Source organism: Cavia porcellus, unplaced genomic scaffold (genome assembly GCF_034190915.1).
Source record: "Cavia porcellus strain 051 isolate PalLab524CR breed Dunkin Hartley unplaced genomic scaffold, mCavPor4.1 scaffold_20, whole genome shotgun sequence".
Taxonomy (NCBI): domain Eukaryota; kingdom Metazoa; phylum Chordata; class Mammalia; order Rodentia; family Caviidae; genus Cavia; species Cavia porcellus.
This window is the reverse complement of record NW_026947503.1, coordinates 28,453,382-28,471,103: the sequence shown is the minus strand read 5'-3', so window position 1 is coordinate 28,471,103 and position 17,722 is coordinate 28,453,382. Positions and strand designations below refer to the sequence as shown.

General features: G+C 38.1%; 2 protein-coding genes across 7 annotated transcripts in view; both read right to left on the bottom strand.

Annotated features, from left to right (window-relative positions):
* Ccdc68 (coiled-coil domain containing 68) overlaps window positions 1–17,722 on the bottom strand; it is a 75,273-nt gene that overhangs the window by 18,353 nt on the left and 39,198 nt on the right. The window lies entirely within an intron of this gene.
* LOC134471775 (zinc finger CCCH domain-containing protein 11A-like) lies at window positions 1,818–16,091 on the bottom strand. Its single transcript, XM_063231596.1, has one exon. It carries the CDS (start codon window positions 15,758–15,760, stop codon window positions 13,391–13,393), a length of 2,370 nt encoding a protein of 789 aa, XP_063087666.1. The 5' UTR covers window positions 15,761–16,091; the 3' UTR covers window positions 1,818–13,390.

The window sequence follows — 17,722 nt, the reverse complement described above, 5'->3', positions numbered from 1 at the left end:
ATATTATTAGTCTCCATTTGTTTCATGTCATGTAATAAAACATTACTTCTCAAATTCAATATGCATCAGGGATCTTGCTAATCCTAGATTTCAGTTCAGTAGGCTGGTACAGCACTCGATACCCTACGTTTACAACAAGCTGTGTGTTGTGGTGATATTGATAGTCTACAAATTATGCTTTGAGCAGTAGAGCACTAAACCACTAAGGGTGTCTCAATTGCTCTTAGAATACAATACTGTCTTTCAAGGTTACATGATCCCTGTTTTGTTTTTGAATGAGAGATCTAGAAAAGATTAGTCCATTATAGAAAAGGTTAGTTTACATAAAACTATAGTACGCCTTACACAAGTATGAATAATGTATTATGATGACCATTAGTATGTACCCTCTATAATTAAATAATGTATGTTATAAAAGTATTATATGGCACAAAATATGTGCAGAATGACATTCATTTTGTTCATGACCTTAAAAATGATCTAAACACTCTTGATGGCTAAGAAAACTAACATCCATATCACTTTTATCCTATGCCATATATATGTATATCACAGAGTTAGATGCAAAGACTTGGTTTATTACAAAAACAGGTCTTCCTAATATTACAAAATGATAGTCTTTAAACAAATGTCACTGAGTCAACTGGATATTTGTGGAAAATGAAAGGAAAAAATAAAATTAATTTCAACCTCAATTCATGATAAAAAGTAAATCTACACAGACTCTGAATAAAATTGGAAAACCAAAATGAAACTTTCAGAAGATAATATAGTTTTCAAAGGATTAGATAGAGGAATAAATAATGATAAATTATCTTCCTTCCTACCCTTATTCCTTTTCTTTTTCTTGTCTAATTGCTCTAGCTAATGATTCCAGAACTATATAAAATAGGCTTTGTTCCTGATTTTGGAATGAAAGATTTCAGTTTTGAGCCATTTGGGATGTGGTTTTCTGTTAGTTCGTCATAGATAGCCTGTAACAGTTTTAAATAAATACTTTGTATTTCAGTTTTCTGTAGGATTTTATCATGAATGGGTGTTGGACTTAATCAAATGCTTTTTCTGCATCTGTAGAGGTTATGTGATTTTGTCTTTGGCTCTGTTGACATATTGCATTTGTTGATCTGTGTGTATTGAACCAACCCTGCATCCCTGGGATGAATCATTCTTGGTCATGGCATATACTTTTCTTGAGAATTTCCTGCAGTCTGTTTGCCAATATCTTATTGAAAATTTTTGCATCTATGTTATTTAGGGAGACTGGCCTGCAGTTTTCTTTTTTGGTTGGATTCTTCACTGGTTTTGGTATCAAAGTAATGCTTCCTTCGAGGAATGAATTTGGGAGTATTACTTCTTTTTCAGTTTCATTATAAGAGTTTGGGAAGTAGCAATATTGGATCTTCTCTTAATTTCTTGTAGAATCCAGCAGTGAGTCCATCATGACCTGAGTTTTTCTTTGTTGAAAAGCTTTTAATTATATCCTCAATATCATTGATTGATATTGGGTTATTTAGAATTTTTATATCTTCTTGATTCAATTTTAGATATATATATGTCTTTAGGAATCTGCCCATTTTTTTTTGTTAATTTCCATCTTATTAGAATAAAAGTTCCTGGAGTAAGTATTGAAGATTTTCTGAATTTTTCTCTTTCCCTCTCCCTCTCCCTCTCCGTCTCCCTCTGCCTCTCTCTCTCTCTCTCTCTCTCTCTCTCTCTCTCTCTCTCTGTCTCTCTGTCTCTCTCTTTCTCTCTCTCTCTCTCTTGCTCCTTTCCCCTTTCCCTCTCCCTCTCCTTATTTCTTCCTCTTCTTCTTCCTCTTTCTCTCTCTCTTTGCAAGATCTTTTGTGATTTCACTCACTTCATTCTTAATTGCATTGATTTGAAACTTGTTTTTGATTTTTTGATTAAGTTAGCTAAGGGTTTATTTCAAAGAAATAATTATTTGATTAACTGATGTTTTTGCATTTTTTAAGTGCAATAATTTCTGCTCTGATCTTTATAATTTCCTCCCTTGTATGAGTTTTAGGCTCAACTTGTTCTGTTTTTTCTAGAACTTTGAGGTTCAACATTAGGTTGTTTATTTGAACTTTCTCTGTTTTCATGATGTGAGAATTAACCACTATAAATTTCCATCATAGAACTGCTTTTATTGCATCTCATAATTTATGGTGTGTTGAAACTGTTTACTTCCTTCTTTAATTTTATCTGTGGCCAATTGATTGTAGAGGAAGTTGTTATTTAAAATCTATGTGTTTATGAAGTTTTTGTGTTTTCTTTTGCTACTGATTTCCAACTTCATTCCTTTGTATTTACTAAAGAATGTTCTATGAACTAGTACATGGTCTTCATTGGACAATATCCCATGTGTAGCTGAAAAGAATATGGATTCTGATATTGGGGGGTGAAAGACATCTACTAAACCCAATTTAAATTTTTTTAATAAAATAAAACAAACAGAACAAAGCAAATTAGAACAGTACAATACAAACAACACAAAACAAACAAGACAACAGGAAATCAACAGTGACTGCCATAATTTCTCTTGTTTTCTTCCAAATAGTTGTCTATATCTTCACATACAATACAAACAGAAAACTAGTATAAAAGTTTAGTTCCATTATGATTTTTTTGCTGATATTTTTTGTCTAGTTGATCTACTTCTGACAGTGGGGTATTAAGGTCTCCCATTATAGTTGTACTGGTGCTTATTTGATTTTTCATGTCCATTAATACTTATTTTATATTGTTGTTTTCAATGCATATACATGTGTTTGATATGTATTTCTCTTGGAATTTTCACTTAATAAGTATGTACGGACCTTCTTTGTCTCTTATGATCACTGTTGGCTTGAATTTTACTTTGTCTGCAAATAGAATAGTTATCCCTGCTTTTTTTCAGGTTCTTATCACATGGAGTATGTTTTCCATCTTGTGATCTTTAATCTATAAAGTTATTTTTGAGTTAAATGTGTTTCTTCCCTGCAGCACTTTGTTGGATCTTGTTTCTTGATCCATTCTCCCAGTCTCTTTTGATTAGTTTATTTGGATGATTTACATTGATTATTATAACTGGTCTATACTGCATTATCCTTGTCACATTATTTTCCTGTTGTTCATTCCTTGTCTTTCCACTCTGTCTAATTACTTGCCTTGCCTGGTGGTTTTTTAAATTGATCTTCTTGGAATTATGGGTTCCATTATCTCTTTCTAAAATATTCTTTAGAACCTTTTGCACAGCCAGCTTTCTGGTCATGAATTTCTTCTGCTGTTCTGTATCATGGAAGTGTCTTATTTCTCCATTGATTCTGAAAGACAGTTTTTCAGGGTACATCAGTCTAGGTTAGAGGATATTTTCTCTCAGGACTTGACATACTGAACTTCAAGCTCTTCTTGATTTAAGATTTTGTGTTGCGAAGTCTGCTGTGATTCTGATGGGATTTCCTTTATAGGTGATTATTGTCTTTTTCTCTAACAGTTTTTAATATTCTGTTCTTGTGCTGAATTTCTGGAATCTTATCATATGTCTTAATATATACTTATTTTTGTGATGGATATTGAAGTTCTATATGCCTCACTTATTTGAATGTCAAATTATTTTTCCATGCTTGGGAATTTTTCTGCCATTACTTCTGTGAATGAGTTTTTATGCTGTTTTCACAATCTCCTGATTTGTCACTAATTGCAGCATATCTTTTCGTTGTTATTCTTTGATCATCTTGCAACTCATGGATTGATTTTCCATGGTCCTTCGATACTTTTAAATTTTTATTTTCATGATGGCTAACAATACTTCTGTCTCTAGATCTGATGTTCAATTCTTACCTTGTTTCAATCAGTTGTATATAATTTCAATGGAATTTTTAATCTCTTGAATATATTTTAATTTTTTTCATGGATTCCATTTCCTTTATATGTCGGGAATTCATGGTTTCCATCATTTTCCTAGGCCTCTCAATTTATTTTATCTGTGTCTACTCTAGAACCACAAGCAAGTCCTTCATTTGGATCATCATCTCTCTGTTTTACTTTTTTATCTAAGACATTATTTCTGATCTGAATTTTTCTACAGCTTCACCCATCTGTTTTTGTACTCTGTTATTACTATTTCAGAAAATTCAGGTGGGTAGATTTTTATTTCTTCTATTTTGGGGTAAATTTGAAATTCTTCTATCTTCTTCTCTTCTGGACTTGTCCTGGGTAGACTGGAAGAGTTTTGTTTCTGTGTCCTGCCATTTTCTATTTTTTATAATTTAATTTTCCTGTATTGATATTTGTAAATTGCTTATGATAGGCAGCTTTAGTACTAGTATTGAGGCTTCTGTAGGAAATGTTTATTCCTTAGATATATCTTTTGGGTGTAGCTGGCTCTTAAGACCTTTTGTCTGTCTGAAGATCCTATCTTCCCAGTTTTTTAGAGAAGAGAAATTGCTATTTAGCTCAGTACCCAGTCCTTTGGTACTAGACCATGGTGATTATTATGACCCTAGACAGTCAGAGTGTTGTCATCCAAAGACAACAACAGATTATGACAAGTATGACACTCTGGCTAATGTACTACAATTAGCAATAACAATAGCATCAAGCACAGCCTAGAAACTGTTAAACTGTGGTAGCTATTAATTTGGTACCTTTAGCCATAGAAGCACAACCTACAATTATATAATAAAAAATTCAACAAAAACTAGGAGCTTGTATGGTATGAATTACCCCTTAGTAGAGTGAAATTACAATAAGTATGTGTGGGAGTAGGGGGTAAGAGAGCTTAAAAGATATCAGGGAAAAGATAGAGCTAATTAAAGACAGCAGAGGCAGGCTTAAAGACAAAGGATGATCACACAAGCTTTGGGAAACTGGAGAAGAGGACACAGAGAAACAATGAAAGAGAAAGCAAAAATAATATTGAATAACCAGAGACAGTAGAGACAATATTTACTCACATGAAAATATCAAAATATCTTCACAGCTGATGCCTAAATTTTCAAACCTGCTGTGAAGATAATGAGATTCATTATAACGCCCATTCTCGTTGACTTTTATCTACTTTTGAAGACCTACAATGTCTCCAATGGTTTGGTTTTGTCCTTTACTGTTTTGTTCAATTGTATTATAACTAATGGTATAGACAATTCTATTAGAGATAGAGGGAGGCATTATAGTAACCACTGTTGATCACCTTGTATTATGTTTTCACATTATCTCTTATGTCCACCCTTTTGACTTGACTGATTCTGTTCTGTTATGTCACATTTGGTTTTACTCTCTTCCAAAAAAAGTAATAAGAACCGTGAGAGCAATGAAACCCAAAATGTGTAATAGTCATTGTACAAAAGAGAGGAAAAGAAAGTGCTCTAAACTATATAACTGCATGTATACTTAAGTGTATAAGATAGAATATCGTATCACAGAGTTTTATTGGATCATTGAACAGAACTGTTTGCAGTATCATTGATGGAATGTCCACTTTACAAGCTTTAATTTTGTGACTTGAACAATTATTTCTAAGATGACAATATGTAATCCATTAACTAGTAATTTCCTACTGTTCATTTGTTTTTCTGCAAATCTGTATAACTTGTACCCTTTCTCTCCTTTTTTTTTCTTTTCTCCTTAAATAAAATTAAAAAAAAAAATATCAAAATATCAAGAAAGGGGAGAACATGGCAGATAGATAGCAGCAGCTATGGCAGCTCTCTGAGATATCCTGCTTAAAATCCAGGAATGGTGTGGTATGAGAAGTCCTAAGCAAGGGGAGATATACCCTGCCAACCCAGGAATGAACTAAGCTAAGAGAAACGAACTGGAAATCCAATCCTGGTGCTATAACAGGAACAGATAAAATCTCATTGTGGGAAGCTAGAACCCGCACCACTGGAAGCCACAGTTTGAATTTCCTGCTGTGTTGCTGCATCCAAATCTGCAGGGCAGGGAGAGAGACACATGAAACCTCTGAGAGTGGGAATCTGCGAACGGAGTTGAGAGCGGGACTATCAGGGAGCCCTACATCGACTTGCGTTGAGTGAGCGGAACGTGGACCCTTTCATAGAGTAGGAGGCTCCAGCAAAGACATACTGGGACCAGGCAGACTTGCTGGAACAGGACGCTGCAGTGACATTAGCTGCATATTCCTCTCTCAAGCGGGATTGGTGGGAAGTGCCTGGCCTGCGGGACCGGCTGACTAAGATGCAGTGGGCTAGCCCAAACCAAGTCCCAGCACCTGGAGGTGCACCCGAGTGGTGAAGCCTTTGATAGGTTGACCTGGAGGGGTGGGCCCAGCAGAGGCTGTGGAGGTCTGTGTCTCCCTAGTACACTGCAGTGGATGGAAACAAACTAACCGGCAAAGAGAAAAAAACTGGGCCTCCTACATTCGCTTGTATGGAAGGAACAAAAAGTATGGGAAGAGGAAGCAACAAGAAAGGGTTCTCAGTCCCCAATCCTGAGAACACTGATTCAGGAAAGGGAAATGCAAAGGAAGACAGAAAACATGCAATATCACACACGGCACCAATAGACATAAAGTGATATATCCAGAGCCTCATAGACGAGTTTAAAAATGAAGTATTTAATGAAATAAAGCAAGATATAAGTAGAATAGTTAGAGAAAATGCTAAGCACCGCCCAAGAAAAAACAGATGGTGGAATGGAAGAACAGAAAAAAAGGGGAGAATTGTTTGATGGAGAAAATATAGAATATATGAAGCAGGTTCAAAGAGATTACCAAGCAACTAAAAACTCTATCAAAAGCTGGCATAACAGCTTGAAAGAAACTAAGGAGAGATTATCTGAATTGGAGGGCAGATTTGTAATATGGGAGCATGAAATGAAAAATTTCTTAAAAATAACAAGAAAACAAACAGCAATAATACAAAGGCCAGAAGATGATAAGAGGATCTATAACTTAAGAATTAAGAACATAAAAGAAGAAGTAGGGACACAAACAAATGGACTACAAAAGCTATTCACAGAAATAATCCAAGAAAATTTCCCTAATTTAGCAAAAGGTAAAGATACTCAGATGTATGAGGCATACAGGACCCCAGCCACCTACAACCCAAACAGAGCTACACCCAGGCATATAATATCCAAAATTTCAGAAATCCAATATAAGAACAAAATACTAAAAGCCATCAGAGACAAGAAACAGATCACTTACAAGGGAACACCTATCAGAATTACAGCAGACTTTTCGGCACAAACCATCAAATCACCAAGAGCCTGGGGGGAAATAATTCAAGCTTTGAAAGATAACACCCTCCAGCCAAGACTGATATATCCTGCACAACTGTCCCTAGAAATTGATGGAAAAACAAGGTGCTTTCAGGATAAAGAGGAACTAGGGGAATTTGTAACCACCAATTCAACTCTACAGAGAATACTTCAGGATATTCTAAAAAAGGAAAACACCAAGATCCCAGAAACAGTGGCAGAGAGGCCACAATGAATGGAGCAGAAAGAGAAATGAAGACAAACTGACAATGACCGACCAAAAAAGAGCTCAACAGAAATGAGGCAGAGAAGATTGGATGGTAGGAACAGCTATTTTGGAGAAAACAAGACATCATAATATCTAGTGCTGATTTAGTATCATCTTGCTTTGAAGTCCCATCAAGCTTTTATTCTTCTGTCTCCATTGGTCTTAACAGGTTGTATCTTATTGGATTTTACTATCTGTGATAATATAAGCAAAAACTTTTATAGACAAGGAGATTATACAGAAACCATTGTTTATTTTCTGATAGTTGGTTCTAAATACCCTGTAATACTGTCATTCTCTTGAATGGTTTTACATTGTCTTGATATGTTTGGTGCTACAGTATACAAACTTATACTCAAAGATTTCAAGGAAAGAGACACTATGGTAACTACTTTTATGTCAGGATATCTTGTGGTGAAACACTATTTTGCTTAAATGGTTATGCTTTGACCTGCACTGGTTTGTTGTTATTCCCTCTTTTATCTCAATCTCCTTTTTTTAAAATTATTTTTTTATTTTTATCTTTTAATTATGGGAAAAATTTTAAAAGCAGGATACATTATAGTAACCCACTTTGATTTCCTATTAACTTGATTTGAAACCCTGTATAGCCCTCACCATCTTGCTTTGCCTGATTTTTCTCTATTCTGCTTTGCTTGATAGTACCAAGTTTGAAAGTATAGGCAAAACTGTGAAGACAGTAAGATTCATTATGACGCCCGTTCTGGTTGACTATTGTCTTCTTTTAAAGTCCTGTAATGTCTCCAATGTTTTGGTTTTATTCTTTATTGTTTTGTTCAATTTTATTATAACTGATAATGTAGGCAATTCTTTTTAAGATAGCAAGAGGCAGTATGGTAACCATTGGTGATCACCTAGTATTTTGTTTTTACATTATCTATTATGTCCATCCTTTTGATTTGACTGACTCTGTTCTGTTATGGCACATTTGGTTTTACTGTCTTCAATAAAAAGTAATAAGAAGTGTGGGAATAATAAAACCCAAAATCTGTAATTGTCATTGTACAAAAGAAAAGAAAGTGCTCTAAATAATATAACTGCATATATATTTAAGTGTATAAGGTAGATAACCATATTACTGAGTTTTGTTGGATCATTGAACAAAACTGTTTGTAGTCTCACTGTTTTAAAATCCACTTTATATGCTTTAATTTTGTAACTTGAACAACTATTTCTAAGATAACAATATGTAATCTATTAACTAGTGATTTCCTACTGTTTATGTTTTCTGAAATTCTGTATAACTTTATCCTATTTTTTTTCTTTTTCTCCTTAAATTAAAAAAAAAAAATATATATATATATATATATATATATATATATATATATATATGGAGAGAAAAGAGGCTTGTTCTTCCCCCACTTTTTTTCTTGCTGCTTTTGCTGTCTTCTGGAACTTGAAGTGTTGCCCTTGTGCCATGCCACCCTGGAATCAGCTGATTATGGACTGAAACTTGCACAAACCATGAGCTAAATAATCCTTTCCTTCCTTAATTTTGAGTGTTGGGTATTTTGTCTCAGTAATGAAAGAAAAATAAGCAGGACACTTGACTTCTCACTGAGCACCTTGTCTCCCATTGCAGGGATCAACTCATGTTCTTGTATTGGCTCTTTTCTTCTCTGCTTCATTTCCCCTCCCCCCAACTCATTATTCTTCAGATGACTCTCCAATGAAATACTTTTGTAAACTTTCAAAAAAAAATATCAAGAAAGAAAATAAGGAAAGAGGGAAAAAAAGATGAACAAAGTGAACAATAAAAGTTAAACCCAAAAACCATTAAAAACAGCAAAAGAAAAACAAAAACAATGAAATTTTCCTGATGCCTTTAATTGTGTTGTAGTGTTCAAGCCAGAGCCCAAATCTGTGCTTTGTAACTCCAAATCTGCACTGGGATTAGCGCTGGGTGCAGGACTGATCTTGGCCTCTACCTGCAGGGAAGGCGCTGGTTTTCATCTGGCAGCTTTGTATGTCCCTCAGCAGCCTACCCACATCTCCTTACCCTGTGTGTCTCTGTGTCACTCCCCAGTTGCTGTAGTGTCCTCGGACAGAGACAGCATGCAGCTGCTTTTTATTCTGTACACTGCTGACCCCTCCTGGTCCTTGCATGTTCTTCTGTGTTCCAGTGCAATTCGTACCTCACGTCTCCCACTGCTGGGAGCCAGGCAGGGGGGTGTGACTTCCCATTCACTGTTCACTGTGGCTTAAGGCAGCTCAAGTCCTGCATCTGTCCCTCTCATGCTGCTGGAATCACAGCAATTACTACTTTCCCTGCTGCTGCTGCAGTTCCTAACCTTGTCATTGCTAGAGGTTCCAGCTAGCCACTGTGTTTTTAGATGATTTTCTCTGAGTAAATTAACATGGTTCTCTATTCAGCCATGTTGAATCTCTGACAATTTTATTAACTTTTCAACTACAAGTAATCAATTTCAAATCTTATACTTTTCTTTAGGTAATATACAAATACATGCAGTTTTAAAATTGTTTCTAATATTACTAATCTAAAACATGTATAATTTTCAGAAACATAACCATCCATTTTTAAAATATTATTTATTCTGTAATTTAATTCAAAACACATTAATACTGGCTTGAGCAATTTGGAAGGAAATAGTTTAAAGGGAAAAAGAAAATGTTTCTATTCTTTACAGAGGTTAACTAAACTGCAGCCTTTGAACTGATAGTAATTCTTAATGCATTTATCAGAAATGGTCCAAAACCAAAATTTGTGAGCACCTGTATGACACCACACGTGGGGAACTCCACACTTGTCCTTGTGTAATAGCTCAGAGTTACAAAACCAGGTGCAATGAAAAATGGTATGAAATCATCTTCGGGTGATGTATGTAATATATACAAAAATGAATTTCATATTTAGATATGAGCCTCATCCCTAGATACTTCATTGTGCACATACAAATATTCCAAAATCTGAAACATATCAAAATCTGAAATATTTCTGGTTCCAAGCATTTGAGATAACAGATCATTAATGTATTAATATCTGAGGCAGGATTGTATGAGGCAAACTGAGAAACCCACTAGATCTCATTTTTGAGAGAAACCAAAGAACTTTTGACACGAAACTCTTAATTTCCTGCTTTGATATTACACGATCATTAAATAATAACATTTTTGCAATATTATAATAATGATCAATATCGAAATAAGCATAAGCACTTTTCAATGTTTACTAAGTCCTAGACAGTAAAATAAGAATTATACATACTATTTTATTTAAGGCCGACGACAATCCCGTAAGACATATTAAAAATTATAGTAATTTTCCCAAGACCACATTGTAAATGGCAAAGCTAAGTTGAACCCCAGCTTGTTTATGGTTCCAGACTCGATGTCATCCTACCATCATCTATTCAAATTTTCACCTATGTAGCACTTTGTGGATTCAAAACATTTTCACCTATATTAATTTTCATATCAAGATTCTCATTACTAGTCTTTTACAGGTGAGAACACAGTCAAAGAAAATAAACATATTTTCAAGTGAAAATAGCTGATAGCTTACAGAAGGTGAAATTTTATAAGATGTAAAAAATTTCCTGCTGACAAAGCCTAATCTGAGTTGGAGATTAGCCAAAGCCTGATCTTCAAGTAGCCAGTTAGTTCAGGCTACTAATCAGAATGCACATCATGGACAGTTTCTAAGAGGCCTGTCCTTTGAAGAAATTTTGTTACTAGAAGGCTCTAAAGGAATAAATTTCAACTTAAATTTGGGAAATTTCATCTTTGCAATACGCAGTCAATAAACTATCTGTGCTCTGATCTTTTCTGGGGATTTGGGTTTTAAACAAGTTTCTTTAACATTACTTAGAGAGACATAAGAAAAAGAAAGGTGACTGCTGAAAATGTGTTTCTCTACTCCAAGGTTGGAAATGCATAACATCAATCCTTTCCTGGTATGAAATGTAGAAATTTAACTTAGTATTTATTATGAAGTGATAACACAAAATAAATTCACTTATTTATTTGACAAAGTAAATTACAAGTTAATATAAATAACAGTTAAATACAAATAATATGCAATAAATATTACAAAGAAATGATAGTGACTCATTTTTCTCAAAATGTTTGATTCCATTACTATCATTTTTACATCCTTTTAGATGACACAAAATACATCCAGTGAACGGCCTTTATGGAAAATCTTCCTTATTTTTCTTTTAGCCTATGCAATAACAAGACTGACTGGAATACACATCATGGTCCTGGTCAATAAACAAAGATATAACATTTCCGTATTATTTTCTACATACCCCCAAATGATGGGGAGCATATAATAATGAATCCTGGAACTTCGTCATTCTAAAGTGTTCAATATAATGTAACCAACTATATTATGACCACTAATGTATCCACAACTATCAGACCAGGGAAATTTACTGCTTCAGTGGTACCTGCTACGGTAAAGCCAACCAATACCTGGTCACATGCACTGACAACCATCACATTTCTCTCTCCTTTCTTACTCCAGTTTTGTCTGAAACACAAATAAGTATTTCTCTTGATAGCAAATGGCTGAAAAAATGTTAAATATGAATCACTGACTAATAGAAGCATTTTACATATAAAACATTATTCTTTTAGAAAAAGCAAGTTATATATACAAGATACTGCCAATCTATAAGCTGATTCTAAAAATTAAAAGTTTATAAAATCTGTAGTTAAACCAGAACATTCCACACCCTACCCTCAAAAGGAGCTATTATATATAACAGTCATCCAAAGAAAGAATGGTAGAGGTGCACCTATACATGAATTGTATTTTTGCTTGTACACAATCATCCAGATCTTTCCAACACTGAATGAGCAGTCCTAGGCCTTTTTTTTCTTTACTGTGCTCCTAACAAGGCTACATGAAATTCCACTCCTGATTGGATACTTAAAACAGTGGTTCCCCTGGAGCAAACATGACAGATGGCTCGGTTTCCCTGGGAGGAACCACAGTGTCCACCCACAGCAAAATGTCAAAATGCAAAAGTTCTTCTTTCCTGCTCCTGATGTTGCACAATTTCTCCTTTCAAACCTTTATCCTCATAGTGCTGGTTTCTTTATAAGCCTAAACCTTGAGATGATATGGAGACCCACATCAAGGAAAAAAGAAAAGAAGAAGAAGAAGGTATACCATACACCCCCAGAATATATTAAAATCTGTGCTACAGAAAAATTCAGTGTACTGCTGTGGTCCACAGTAAATAACTGTAGCTTGAATGAGTGATAGTTAATAGGAGGCAAATAATGAAGAAGGGAAGAATTCTCCAAATACAGGGAATCCAAGAAGTAGAATATTAGGCTCAGGAGACCTCTGAAGCACTTGAAAACCCTTTTAAGTACTTCAGCCATAATAAGTTGCCCACTGCTTTTTGAAGCAACTAAAGCATCAAAATCAGGTGCAAAGAACTGTGTCCATATTTTGGGTTTCTCAAGAAACACTTTTTAAAGCTTACTTAAAATCTCCAAATACCATTAAAAAGACATATGACAGCTCAGATTGTGTTGAGCCTTTTCTTTTCAGTGATAGCATGAAATTTAGACCACAATAGCAGCAGCTATTCTTAATCATTTAAACACCTCAAGGAATCAGTAAGTTTTTTCCATCTTTTCATTCTAGATCTCCGGCTCAGTCTCTTTCTTTGTTGGAAAGAAGGATAGTACAGAATTTTTTCTTTCCTCAAAGATGCTTAACGATGGCATCAAATGGACAAAATGGTTAGCAAGAGACTTGAAAAATCTAACCCCAAAAATCCATGTAGATAATTCAGAATTATACTTCTGACTTGGGATAAATTCAGGGATAAAGAAATAATCTTCTCAGGTTTACAAGGGACAGGAACGGAAACTAGGTGTAAGTGGTGAGTTTTTTAAGTGCTCTCACTACCGCCTTTAAAAGCTGTCAATCAGTTCTGAGAGTTCAAGCAGAAGTTCGTCTGCATCTTTCTCAAGATCCAAGTCGATCACAGCTTCTAAGTTGTCTCCTAAAATTTCCTGTACTAGTTTCTCAAAATCATCGTCTGTGGGAAGTGGGGGTTCTCCTGTGGAGGGAGAGCTGGCTTGGCAAGTTTCTGTGGCCATTTGGGATGAGGAAGGGCCAGATACTTCCAGGGACCACAGGTCTGGAGAAGACTGGCTTGGAGGCAGCACAAAACCGTCTCCAGGTTTTTCTTTGTCAGGCACAGGGACTGATTTGTTGGCAGAAGAGGGTGGAGCAATAGCCACAGCTGCTCTTTTGGCGGGGCTCACCTGCAGGGCACTGATGGAGCTCAGTGGCTTCACAGCTGCAGCTTCATCAGGATGCAGCTCCACGGCCTTGCGTTTTTGGGGCCACTGGGGAGATGGAACAGCTTTAACCCCAGATGGTTTCACACTTACTTTGGGTTTAGCTTTACCCTTTTTTGCCAAAGACTGTGGAGCATATATTATATTGAATTTTGAGTCCCCAATCGCTGAGGTTTCTACCTCCATCTTTTGGCATGGCTTTGTGAGAAGCAGCTCGGTAGGGTGACATGTGACACCTGCCACAGCGGTGAGCACAGTCCTCTCCACGTGGGCACTGCAAGAGGCTGCGTCTCCCTGAAAGGGTGCCAACGCTGACTTCTCGTGCGGTGCGACCCCCTTCTGCTGTGTCTGCATATGCTCCTCTCTCAGGGTCTCACACCTCCGGACTGGAAGTGTGGTATCCACTCCTACAGCCTCATCTAAAGGCTGCTGTTCCTTAGCTGGTGTTGTAGTAACTCTGCTTTGAGAAGCAGTTTCACTGTCTTCATGAAGGTTCTTCTCTCCTTTCGTGCTTGGGCTTCCGGGGACCTGGAACAGCTGCCTTGTTCCTGGGGTGGCCTCAGGCTGGGGCCGGGAGCTGCTGCCCCTCTCCGAGCTCTGCTGTACCCTCAGGGCCTTTTCCAGCTTGATCTCTGCCAGGGTCTTAACGTGCACGTCCTGCAGCGACTTTCTTATATCTGCAGGCTCCCCTGAGTGTCCTTTGTCAACAGCGATGGGTGGCAAAAGGACTATTTTCTTACTGTCATTACTGATCTTTACCTTGATGCATCTCGCATCCCTTTTGCTTTGCTGTCTTTTTGATGGCTGCTGCTGCTGCTGCTTTGCAGCCAGGATCTCAGAGAAGGGTTTGATTCGGACGGTGGAGGAGCTGCCCGTTCTTGATGTGAAATCATCAGCTTTGGAAGGACCGGCTGTCTTGAGCTGAGTTAGCAACCCTCCGTGTTTGTGACTGGCTCTTTCAAGAAGAATTTCTTCTAACGTCTTCACATGGATCTCACTGACTTTATCGCCTCTCATGGTTGCTTCATCACTGGTTGGCCTAGTTAATATGCCCAGTCGCTCCTTCACAGACTTGGAAACCCGTGCTTTCTTTGGTGCTTGGTCAATATTTGTTTCTGGAGCTTCAACTTTCTTTCCTGGCAGCTCTGCCAGGCTCCACTGTGGTGCGGGATCACTGTCACCACCGGCTGAAAGTTTTCTTTTCCCTAGTCTCTCAGAAAGACTCAGTGGAACCAAGGGGTCTTCTCCTTTGCTTGACAGAGTGACTGTCCTCACCACAGTGCGCACATGCCCTTTTTCAGGCCCTGGAAGGAGCTGAGGTTGGAGCTGAAGACTGGAAGTTCCTGAAGAAACTTCTTGCTTTAAGTTGACACCAGGTCTCTGTGCAGAAGCCACCTGTGACCCATTAGGGACTTCAGGCGTGGACAACGGAGGAGGTGTTATGGTTCCATTGCAATTCTCAGAGGACTCGTCATCTTCATCTTCATCAGCTTGTGTGGTACTCATCAAAATCTGTGGGTGCCTGGAGCAAGGAGCCCTTTGGTAACTCTCCCCTGTCATCCCGGGCGTGCTCCACAGTGTGGGGGAGCTTCCAGCCTGGACCCCAAGTTTGCTCCCCTGAACCGGGAGCAGGCTGGCCTTGGCCTCCTGCGGGGACTGCAGCACGGAGGACACTGCAGTTTTGCTGGGAGGTAGGAACAGGCCGTCGACATAGCAACCTCTGTCGTGGTGGAAAGCACAGTTTAGCTTTTGACACCCGCTGGGCTGATTTTCCCAGTAACACGGAATTTCGCTGCGGTTCTTGTCCACGGCCATGTGCCGATACCTGCACAGCGGTCGCCAGCAGCGCCCTTCTTGCCACAGCGTGCAAACCGTTTCATTCCCCAGCGCAGCTTCGCAGTGGCGGAAGGGGCACGCGTCCCCTTTGGTACATGTGGAATAGAAAAAGAAATAGCAGTCGTCCCCTTGATTACACATGCTGGAAGAACTCGCGGATCACAGTGGCTTCCTGAAGTGAGCCTCTGCTTCCTGCGGGAGGGCCGGCCGGCCTCCTGGGATGGCTGGGTCTTCTGATCCTCCAGACAAGCACAGGATCCTCTTTAAAAGGATGCTGCTCTCAGCAGGAGCACCTCGGTCTGCACTGAGTTCCCATCTGTTAGGATCTTAAGACTAATGAGTCCGTTTTCCAGGAATCCCTTGAGCAGCGAATATCTAGAATATCTACCAACCTGCTTCTCCAGAGGCAGAGAACAGTTGGTTTCCAGGGACGCTCAGTCTCCAGGGTTCCCAAGTAACAGGAGTGGGGGAGGGGACAAAGGCCATTCTAGGAGCCCTGGGTGGGGGTGGGGCGCGGCAGGTGGGGTGGGGGGTGGGAGAAGTGAGTGGAGCAGGGTCCCACCCACCCCTGTGAGGCTGGAGGCAACAACACAGTTTCTAAATCTACAACATAACCACCACAATCCCCGTTTAAACTGAAATAATTACCATAATGTAAAAAAGAGACAGACACACCAGCCTTTCCAGTAAACCTTCCACTACAGTGTCTCTAGGGCTCCGACCAAAGGTCCACTTCAACTAAGCGTAATACGGACACAGTATTTAAACTATGACACAAGTTCCCCCTGGCATTATACAGGCCTTCAGCAGTAACTGTCTCAATGGAACACACAACTCCTCAACTCACACTGTAGCTTTTCCTGAGTCTACCATAACAGGTTAGTTTCAGGAGCCATTTAACTACAGCGCTGAACTTAAGACCACAACAGAAACGCCCCTGTCACAGACTCTGAGAACACTTTCTACTGAACTACTACAGCTATGTCAACCCCATTCAGCTGAAATTACAACAAATGCCATCAATGCCACTTTGTCCACTGAAACTAAAAGCATCACAATTTCTACTAAACATACTCCAGGTAGAGAGCCCACAGCCACTTAAGGTTGAAACTAGAGACAAAACAACTATCTTCTGCTGAACCCTCAAGCACAACACCAGCTGTTATTGAACTGACCCAACCTCCAGTTCCTCTGACTCTAAAACCTTTTCCACTCCCTGCACCTGCAGATATCGCTGTCTGTACAGGCACAAAAACAAGCACTGAATCTTCAGCTTCATGTATAATCACTCATACTTTGTTCAGAAGCTGCTATCAAAAGAAACAATGGCATTCAGAACTGGTAGAACTTCAGATAAATCTATAAACACCCCTAAGTCTGTTCCCGTCACATGAAGGCACTCTGCAATGGGGACCAGCACTTCAGCTGACCTCCTCTGTTGTCACCACAGCCACAACTGCTTTTGCCTGTCTCAGCCTACTCTAGCCAACACTTGTAGAAAACATACAATTTTTTTTCTTTTTCCTTTTTATCGGTACCGGGGATCGAACTCACGACCACCTGCTTGCATGGCAGGTGCTTATGCCGCTGAGCTAAATCCCCAGCCCCCAAAACATACAATTTTCACAATGTTAAATGCATAATCTTGTTGGCCACGGCCTCTTATTCAGCAAACTTAGCACTCACCACACAGCTATCTCGGCATCAGATATTCAGTGCTCATACTTGCTGCCAGCTCTACTTAACTGAAATGATAACCACTATTCAGGTAACAAAGGCAAAAACTAAAATTTCAATCTCAAATATTTTTTAGATGATGCAATTTCATGAGACAAATCTAGTTTGGTATCTACAAAGCAAATCTAAATCTAGTTTGCTATCTAAAAAGACATTTAAGAAAGGTATGAAATCTCATAGTAAAATCACTATTATGGGTTGGTAATATCAATGTTAAATAAATTAAATAAATTTATAAAGAACACTTAATTTATAACGGTTTGTCTCTTATATAAGCAATATAAAAATATGGTAACTTTCCACTCAAATTTTTTTGTCTTTTAGCATATTTACTGCTACTACCATTTATTACTGTAAGTGTGTTTT

What these genes read in the sequence shown, in the direction of transcription:
- LOC134471775 (XM_063231596.1), bottom strand. Translation starts at nt 15,760, where the DNA reads ATGTGTAATCAAGGGGACGACTGCTATTTCTTTTTCTATTCCACATGT.